Source organism: Thunnus albacares, chromosome 8 (genome assembly GCF_914725855.1).
Source record: "Thunnus albacares chromosome 8, fThuAlb1.1, whole genome shotgun sequence".
NCBI lineage: Eukaryota > Metazoa > Chordata > Actinopteri > Scombriformes > Scombridae > Thunnus > Thunnus albacares.
This window is the reverse complement of record NC_058113.1, coordinates 35,103,129-35,113,128: the sequence shown is the minus strand read 5'-3', so window position 1 is coordinate 35,113,128 and position 10,000 is coordinate 35,103,129. Positions and strand designations below refer to the sequence as shown.

At 43.6% G+C, this 10,000-nt stretch overlaps 2 protein-coding genes and 1 long non-coding RNA gene across 6 annotated transcripts in view; 2 read left to right on the top strand and 1 right to left on the bottom strand.

The window, feature by feature from the left end:
* The window catches only part of hjv (hemojuvelin BMP co-receptor), a 10,713-nt gene extending 10,147 nt beyond the window's left edge, over nucleotides 1-566 (top strand). For both annotated transcript variants that reach the window (XM_044359442.1, XM_044359441.1), the window contains exon 4: nucleotides 1-566. This exon is cut by the window's left edge and continues 280 nt beyond it. In XM_044359442.1, coding sequence (XP_044215377.1) covers nucleotides 1-353 — 353 coding nt within the window. In that variant the 3' untranslated portion in view covers nucleotides 354-566.
* The window catches only part of LOC122987560, a 16,079-nt gene that overhangs the window by 2,012 nt on the left and 4,067 nt on the right, over nucleotides 1-10,000 (bottom strand). Inside the window, exon 2 of the long non-coding RNA XR_006404518.1 lies at nucleotides 5,945-5,950. This is a non-coding gene — a long non-coding RNA (uncharacterized LOC122987560). The remainder of the gene's footprint in view (nucleotides 1-5,944; nucleotides 5,951-10,000) is intronic.
* LOC122987544 overlaps nucleotides 8,166-10,000 on the top strand; it is a 5,298-nt gene continuing 3,463 nt past the window's right edge. For 2 of the 3 annotated variants that reach the window (XR_006404515.1, XR_006404514.1), the window contains exon 1: nucleotides 8,166-10,000. This exon is cut by the window's right edge. The gene's annotated coding sequence lies outside the window, so the exon portion shown is untranslated. The other variant, XM_044359462.1, reaches the window with a different exon arrangement.

Genomic DNA, 10,000 nt, shown 5'->3' with positions numbered 1-10,000 from the left:
ACCTGCAGCTGTGTGTGTGGGGATGCCCCGCCTCCCAGAGACTTTACACACCCCGCCCGACACCCGCCCCCTTGCCGGTGCCCGCCGCCAGCGCCCACGCCCACTGCGCCGCACTGCTTCCTGCACAGGACGTCTACTACCAGGCCTGCGTGTTCGACCTCATCGCCACCGGAGACCTGAACGCCAGCTCGGCTGCCGTCGCCGCGCTGCAGGACGCCCGATCCATGATCTCTGACACGCACAGAGTCCACCTGCAGCCCGTAGCCTCCGCCCACCCAGCACGCCACCCCCCCACGCTGCTGCTGCTGCTGCTGCTGCTGCTCAGCATGCTGGGAACTCTGACCAGCGCCTGAAGCTGCAGACGACATGTAAGGACGCAGAGCAAACCTGAGGACACCTGAGTCATGTGACTGTCGGCTGCTACATGGCGTCCTGACGGCGGCGTCCTGACGGCGGCTGAACAAGAAGCGAGAACAAACTGTCAGAATCTGAGAGACAGAAAATAAACCTGATGATGAAGATGATGATGAAGATGATGATGATGATGATGAAGATGATGATGATGATGATGATGATGATGAAGATGATGATGATGATGATGATGATGAAGATGATGAAGATGATGATGATGATGAAGATGATGATGATGATGATGATGAAGATGAGTTGTAAACTGATTCAGTAAATAAAGTTTTACAGTAAAATGTTTGAATGTGAAACAGGAAGTCAGTCAGCTGACGCTTGAAAGGTCAAAGGTCAAAAATGTTTCTTTCACATATTAAAAGCTTCATATTTTACTTTCAATAAATCGATTGATCAGATTGATCAGATTGATCAAATTGATCACTGAGGTCATGTTGAACGTTTGGTCACATAGTCGTCATGCGTCCTGTTGATTGGTTGCCAGAAGTCAGGAGGGCGGGTCTTATCTGACCTGAGCCATAAAACAGATGAAGGACGGTCGGTCGGCGCCGTCACATGACAGCGTGACACGTTAATGCACCAACAAATACAGAGTAGAAGAAGACTGAGTCAACATGCAGGCTTTAAAAAATCAGCTGTGCAGATGTTTCATCAGGAAACGATTCAAATGATGCAGCAACTTTTCAGCTTCTCAGGTTTTGTGACGTTAAAATGAAACTGCAGAATGCGTCTGACGCATTTACTGCAGAACGCGTCTGACGGCGTTTACTGCAGAACGCGTCTGACGGCGTTTACTGCAGAACGCGTCTGACGGCGTTTACTGCAGAACGCGTCTGACGGCGTTTACTGCAGAATGCGTCTGACGGCGTGTTCAGAGACGCGGCTGCAGCTGGTTTATCAGCAGAAACTGAGTCTGAAATAAAACATCTGAAACTTGAACGCAGAGTTTACTGCAGCTGCAACAATCTCAGTTCTCATCTGGTGATGATGTTTCAGTCAGTGAGGTTTGTGCCGACGTCATCATCATCATCATCAAACACCTTCATCATCAGTCAGACGAGCTGCAGCTCATTTACATCTCAGTAAATAACTTAAAACACATTTGATTAGTGACAAACTGAAACTCTTTAATGTGTCACAAACAGAAACAAAGTTCATGTTTGTTATAATCTGCAGTTAAACACAAACAGAATAAACTGATGTTCGGATCAACTGGACTCTTTATTGACGGTGTCGACGCCTCCGTCACTGGAGAAGATACACAACTTAAAAAAGAAATCAAATGAACACATTAACAAAACATGAATGCAATGAAATTAAAAGGAAAATAAGTCATCAACAGAAAACAATAAGACAGAGTGTGTTCAATGAGGATCAATCAATCAGTGATCAATCAGTTTGTCTGTTTGAGACTGAAGTTCTGGAGGATCTGATCCAGGACCTCTTCAGTCCACATGATGGATTACAACGCCACATTTAAAGAATATATTGTTACACCTACTAGAAGCCCCGCCCACTCAGGTATTCCAGGTACCTGTGCACTTCCTGTGATCTTCCCGGGATGGGACGGGATGGGACGGGATGGGACGGGATGGGACGGGATCGGTTCAGGGAAGCGTTGCATCAGTCAGTTACAGCGTAACTGACACACGTCTGATTCATGTGTCCGTGGAAATCCCACAGATGTGTCATTAAAGATGACGCAACAGACCAACAACAATCTGCTTCTATTTGACTGTATTTTGTGTTTTTGTTGTAAAATCTGATAAAAACCTTTAAATTCAACCACAGAAACATCATGAAGGAAAAACATTGTGTTCAAGCAGCTGAAACTACAGATGTAACATTTCACTCCTACATCTACGGTGGCCTCTCAGGGACAAAAACAAAAGCACAAACATCAACACAGAGCGCTCCAAACAGGAAACAGCTTTTGCTTTTGTTTTGTCCTGAGGGGGCCACCATATGTAACATCCGCAGACAGTTTTAGGGTTTTTATATGTTTTGATTGATCCGTTCATCATAAATTGATTTATACGGAGGATTTAATGAGGTCAGCAGCTTTCTAGACGTCTCTGAAACCTTCACTGTTTGATAAACTGTCTCCTCATCACATCCTGCCAGCGTCAAACACGCAGCTGATGGTTTTCATCTTGTGACTAAGAGCACAAACACAGCATATGAGGATCAATATGAGGTTATTACATCACTGTTTGATTGTGTTTATGTAGTTTAATGGTTGATAGTGTATAATGTATGTAGTCACTGAATGCTGATCCTGAATCCTGAACTGTTGCTGTTGAAGAGTTTGAACATGTGGACTCAGTATTGATCCCTGCAGGGAACCGATCAGAAACATCTCTAATATATTTTTATCTATTAATCTGTTGATTGTTCTTATTGTGTGGTAAGAAAACATATGTAAGTGTAACCTCTGTTCCCAGAGACACGCTGCAGGGCTGAACGAGTGAATGAATGAATTAATGAATAACTTTGATGAGCAGCTGAGGAGAGTTTTTACGGCTGCCAGTAAAAATCTCCTGCAGAGCGAATCAGCATGTTCATACCTGCACAGGTGTGTGTGTGTGTGTGTGTGTGTGTGTGTGTGTGTGTGTGTGTGTGTGTGTGTGTGTGAGATGAATTTCCAGTGAAGCGTAGGAAGGTAAAAAGTGACACCTGAGTTCCTTCAACCTAATTAAACTGTCAGCCAGCAGGTGAGTCAGTTTCCTTCTGATTTCTCTCCTCAGAGTTCAACTTCATCATCTATCATCACTTTCCCTTCACACAGATGTGTGTAATGATCAGATTGTTTTGCACTTTGGTGACACCTGTTGTGTTTTAAGTTAAGTTATAATGTTATACATTATATTAAGTTATTAATATGTTTGAATTAACTTTATGAGTGATGCTGTGCAGACTTTTAACACATTAAAACTAAATTCTTCCTTCACTTCAGTTTGTTGTTTGGTTGCTGATGGCAGTAGACACAGATCACATGAACCTGTTGGTTTGTTTGTTTGTAAGTGTCACACGTCTTATTGTTTGATTTTTCACCAGTAAATATGTATCCAGGGTTCGTTGGCTGCAGGCGTCATCGGGCCCTGGAGGGTTTTCACACTCTTAGACGTTGTATTGACTTCCGGGGCTTAAACAACATCACAGTGAGAAATAAATACCCCCGCCACTCTGCTCTCTCTCCTCTCCATGGAGCTAAGGTCGATCTTTGTGACGCCTACCAACACGTCCGCATTAGGGAAGGAAACAAGTGGAAGACAGCCTTCAGGCCTTTTGGCCTGACTAACATCCCTGCTGTCTCTTGTTAACGACGTCTTGAGGGATGTGATCGGCCGCTTCGTGTTCGTGTACCTGGATGACGTCCTTATCTTCTCCCAGGACCTCGACACTCACCACCAGCACGCTCGTCAGGTACTCCAACATCTGTTGGAAAATAATCTTGTGAAGTGTGAATTCCATGCTTCTACTGTGTCCTTCCTGAGATATGTCACTGCACAGGGAGAGGTGCAAATGGACCCTGCCAAGGTAACGGCTGTCACTGACTGGCCAGAACCCACAAACTTGAAGCAGTTGCAGCTTCTCTTGGGGTTTCTACAGGCCTCACTGCCCTCACTTTCACCTCCACTCCATTCAGTTGGACCCCTGAGTTCCAGGAACTCAAACATCGCTTCACTTCTGCCCCGGTTCTCACTCAACCAGACCCTGAGCTGACATCGGGGTCGATGAAGTCCTCTCACAACGTTCTCCTGCTGATCAAAAACTTCATCCTTGTGCCTTCTTTTCTCAGAAACTCTTACCTGCAGAAAGGAACTATGACATCTGCGACTGTGAACTTCTGGCAGTGAAACTGGCCCTGGATGGCGTCGCTGGCTGGAGGGCCAGGAGATGGGAGATTAGGTCCCCTGTCTGCTAGGCCAGAACCAGCCTGATCCAGGTAACGGTCCACCTAACTCTCTGTTTGTTCCAGACTGTCCGCTCAGATGTCCTCCAGTGGGGCCACTCAACCAGACTTACCTGTCACCCTGGAGTGAATCGAACTCTCGCCCTCCTCCGTCAGCACTCCTGGTGGCCCACTATGGAGAGGGACACTAGGACAAGACTTCAACTAAACCCACCGCGGGTCTGCCTCATCCCCTGCCAGTTCCCAGCCACCCTTGGTCTCATATTGCTCTGGATTTCGTCACAGGACTTCCTCCCTCTGACGGTAACTCAGTCATCCTCACCATGATTGACAGATTCTCCAAATCAGTTCCATCCTCCAGGAAAACTGCTGACCTTCTGGTGACCCACATGCTCCGTTTACATGGCATCCCCTCTGATATCGTGTCTGACCGAGGACCCCGGTTCATTTCTCAGGTAAAGCTTTCTGCTCAGCTCTTGGTCCCACTGTCAGTCTCTCCTCTGGATTTCAGTCCAATGGCCAGACCGAGCGGGCCAACTAGGAACTGGAAGCAGCACTACGTTGTGTGACCTCTGCGAACCAGTCCCACTGGAGTTCCCAGTTGCCATGGGTGAAGTATGCCCTTGATTCCATCACTCATGCCTCATCGGGTATGCCTTTTGAATGTTGCCGCACATGGAGGAAGGCTCGTGCAGCCCCCCTGCGTGGCTCCAACAGAGCTCCTAGCTATACCCGAGGCCAAAAGGTACGGCTTTCATCTCGGGACATTCCTTTGAAAATGGAGTCTAAAAAGCTTTCCCCTCGTTTCAGTGGACCTTTTGACATCAACCATGTTATTAACCCCTCTGCTGTCCATCCAACCTTTCATGTGTCCCTAATCAAACCAGTCCGTTCCAGTCCCCTGCCCCCCCCCCCAGCAGCAGCTCCTCCACTGCCTCAGCTATTTGACAACCACCCTGCCTACACTGGCTGACAGATTCTGGATGCGCGCCGCAGGGGCTGCAGCTTACAATATTTGGTGGATCGGGAGGGATACGGCCCCGAGGAGTGCTGCTGGGTCACCCGCTGCCTCATCCTGGACCCTTCACTCTTGCCTGAGTTCGATGACCAACACCCGAACAAGCCTGGTCGGGCACCAGGTGGTGGTGGGGGGGGGGTACTGTTACATCTGCTCCTGCTGTCACCCCTGACACTCCCTCCACAACTGCTTCCATGTCTTCCTAACTGTCACTCCTCCAGCGGCTCTTCCTTCCTTCCAGCATCACCAGCTGCACCTCATCCTGCTTGTATATTCTGCCAGATCGTAGCCTCTGCTTGAGTCGGTGCTGCACTTCCAGCTGTTCGTTCCGAAGCCTATTTGCTAGTTGTTTGTTGCTTCATACACAGTCTGAACCTTTTCCCTGCAGTTCTGTCTGCTCTGCCCTGCGGCCTCGTCTCCTGGACCTCACCTCATCTCCCAACCTGGACCCACCGAGCTCCGTTCTTCACCTCGGGATCTCCTCCTGGCTCTGCTGTGAACTTTCCCCGGGCCTCACTGTAAAAGAAAAACAAGAAATATAAAACGAATTTATTTTAAAAACAGAAACATCTCCTCTCATGTCGGACATATTGCTGAAAATATATTTTTCATTGTTTGAAGTTTTGTTCTGAACCAGTTTGAATTTTACTCTGAAGTTAAAAAACAAACCAAAAAAGAAAAACAAATGACAAAAATCCAGTAAAAATGATGAAATGATGAAATTCCCATCCTAGAATGATCTCACTATCAATCAGCAGATCAATAACTCTGATCATTATGAGAAAAATGAGTTATCACAGTTGGTTTTACTTTCACTGTCAGTAGCTGCAGAGTTCAGTGATCAGCTGCTGGTGTTTGATTAGTTCAGTGGCAGCTTTGATTGAATTAAATGCTGAATATGTGCAGCATTATTGTTTGACATCTAGACTCCGACCTTGAATTCTGATCTCACAAAGCAGGAAGCAGCGAGCGACGCTACGGCTTCACATCCAGAGCCCGGCGCCGGCCGCCACGTGGCCGTTTCCCCGCTAAGCTCCTGAGCCACGAAGGGAATAAACTCTCAGATGAAATACGACGGAAGAATCCAGCAGCAAATAATAAAATCTGAAATACGAGGCTCAGCGCTTCAGTCATCACTGAAACCGTTAAACACACACGGACATGATGACGTTCGTTCATAACAACATAAATGAATAAAGATGAGACAGAAAGATGAAGGAAAATGTTTCATGTTTGTGATTTTGAGGCTGAGATTTGGATCCATTTTTAAATGGATGCGTTCAGGGACAATCTGACATCAGAGAATCAGCTGCACAACAACAAACAGAACCATTTAACAGATTTTAATAAATGTTTATTTCTTTATTTCAAATTCAAGTGGAAAGAAGGAAATGTGTGAAATGATGCAGCAGATGTGAAGAATCACTACGGTCTGAATATTTCACTCAGTCACACACAGATGAGATGATCGAGGAGGAAGAGAAAGAAGGAAGAAAAGGAGACTGTCAGAAAACAAAAGACGAGGAGATAAAGAAAGAAAAGAGGAGACGAGGAAGGAAACGAGGGAAGGAAACAGGAACTGAAGGGAGTGTTGATGTAACGGAAAGCAAAGAGTTAACGAGGTTTTATTACCTCTGACTGTAAGTGCCTCTCTGACATCACATGAGTCACTAATGAAACAGTTCAACAGAAATCTGAATAAAGATGATGATGATGATGAAGAGGTTCCTGTGGTCACATCCAGAAAAAAACATCCAGACATCTTTATTATGATTCTGCCTCAATTAGTTTATTTATGTCCACAAATAACAAGAAAACAAATGTGATGCATTCGAGGACTGACGGTGATGTAAAAAGCTAAAAACAGCTCATGAAGACGTCTCACTGACAAAAATAAAACTTCATAAAACACGACATAAAAGCACTCCATGTTTTACTCAAACAGTTGGAAAACATGCTGGAGACAGAAAGCATCATATAATATTAATAAACATTATTATTATATTAACTTATTGTCGGCTGTTCTGGTGGGTCAGGGTTAAAGTTTAATCTAAACAAACATTCAAAATAAAAAAGCACATTTCTGAGTGAGCTGTTGGTGGAAACTTTTCTCCCACAATGCACTGCACAGAGAAAACGGAGGGTGAAAATACAAAACATTTGTTGCCTTTTTCTGCTTTAAGTGATGATTACATCATTTCCTGCTAGTATAAAACTGTGTAGTGTGATGATGTCATGCAGCGCTGAGTTATGTGTGAAGCTTTTTACACCTCGTACTAAAAGTTTCACAGAAGATTCACAACGACAGTGAACACAACTGTGTGTAAAGTAAAGTGCTGTTGTCGGCTCATCGCAGCACAGAAACAGCTCTAAAGTCGTAAATGACCTCAGAATGAACACTAATGAGAAGAATCTGTTTGTCCTGTTAGATCTCAGTTGATCACATTATTCTGCTGCACAGACTGGGACACTGTGTGTCTCTCTGACGCAGTTCTTAACTGGTTCAGGTCTTATTTAACTGGTCGACAATTCTTTGTGGCCAAAGAATAGACCTGACGTGGTGTCCACAGGGTTCTATCTTAGGCCCAGTTCTTTTTAGTCTGCATATATTACCACTTGGCAATATATTAGAAATCCCATGATGCACTGAGCTCCTCTCTCCTCTTCCTCCTCTCCATCTGTATGCATTCATGTAACATTAATGCATGTCACTAACTTTGCTTCTTCCTCAGAGTTCTTTGTGCTTTCTCATCTCACAGGAAACTCTGGGTTCCGGGCCGAACCTTCACGGTCCTTCACAGTCGCCCCCCCCCGACTAAAAACGTCTCACATCCCTTTTTCTGTGTTATGTTTAATATGCTGATTATAATCTGTTATTAGCCTATAATACATATAATAGCTTAACAACCGTCACATACAAACCAAACATCCTCCGTCCAAACATCTGTTCAACAAATATTCATAAAACGTTATTTTGTTGCTGCTGTGCCTGGTGCGTAAATGTGCACAGAGTCTCTCTTAATGCACATGATCCCTGCAATACATGTGCAGAAGAACATGTGCAGAAGAACATGTGCAGAAGAACATGTGCAGAAGACACATGTGCAGAAGAACATGTGCAGAAGACACATGTGCAGAAGAACATGTGCAGAAGACATGTGCAGTAGAACATGTGCAGAAGACACATGTGCAGAAGACACATGTGCAGAAGAACATGTGCAGAAGAACATGTGCAGAAGATACATGTGCAGAAGATACATGTGCAGAAGAACATGTGCAGAAGATACATGTGCAGAAGAACATGTGCAGAAGAACATGTGCAGAAGATACATGTGCAGAAGATACATGTGCAGAAGAACATGTGCAGAAGATACATGTGCAGAAGATACATGTGCAGAACATGTGCAGAAGATACATGTGCAGAAGAACATGTGCAGAAGAACATGTGCAGAAGAACATGTGCAGAAGATACATGTGCAGAAGATACATGTGCAGAACATGTGCAGAAGATACATGTGCAGAAGAACATGTGCAGAAGATACATGTGCAGAAGATACATGTGCAGAAGATACATGTTCAGAAGATACATGTGCAGAAGAACATGTGCAGAAGAACATGTGCAGAAGATACATGTGCAGAAGAACATGTGCAGAAGATACATGTGCAGAAGATACATGTGCAGAACATGTGCAGAAGATACATGTTCAGAAGATACATGTGCAGAAGAACATGTGCAGAAGATACATGTGCAGAAGAACATGTATAGAAGAACATGTGCAGAAGATACATGTGCAGAAGATACATGTGCAGAAGATACATGTTCAGAAGATACATGTGCAGAAGAACATGTGCAGAAGATACATGTGCAGAAGAACATGTATAGAAGAACATGTGCAGAAGATACATGTGCAGAAGATACATGTGCAGAAGATACAGTGTTTACTGTAAACAATATTTTTCAATTTGTTCTGTATGTAAAACTATTTACACACACAACTTTGTGTTTGTTGGGATGTTTATAGTATTCTGGGAGAAATAAAAACATATTTTTGTGTGTTGAGTTTTATATTTGAGTATAAGAACATTTACATACGTAGTAAATGTTATACTAAAAGTAAATGTTTATACTAATTTCCTCAAAGCTTTCTGAGTAATTAACAATAATTAATTCATTAACTTTTTAGGACAGAGAGGATGTTGCAATTTGACTCAAATTATTATAATTATTATTTTAAGTGTTAAGATGGTTTAGTTTGCGTGTAGCAGTGTGTCAGATCTCAGTGTATAGAGATCCATATAGATCTTAATTTTAACAATAATGAAAATAAAATAGATTTTGAACTTTTCAGTGTAGTTTTGTTACTCAGAGAACGTCTGTATGAAATCATCTTTTCATCCTTTAAGATCTAAAAGTGAAAACCGTTTGGACCTGAAGTTTAACGTCAGTAACTCTCCGACTGTTTCACAAAGTGTTACGTTGCTTTAGTTGGTTGTTATATTTCATACGTCATTTTTAATTTGCATTTGATAAATTATTGACAATTATTTAGCAGACAGAAATAATTCAGTTTTCATTGTGTAGTTTTAGATTTTTTTGTTTGTTCTGCTCGTTAGAGAGTTTAACATGTTAACTGAGTTATTAG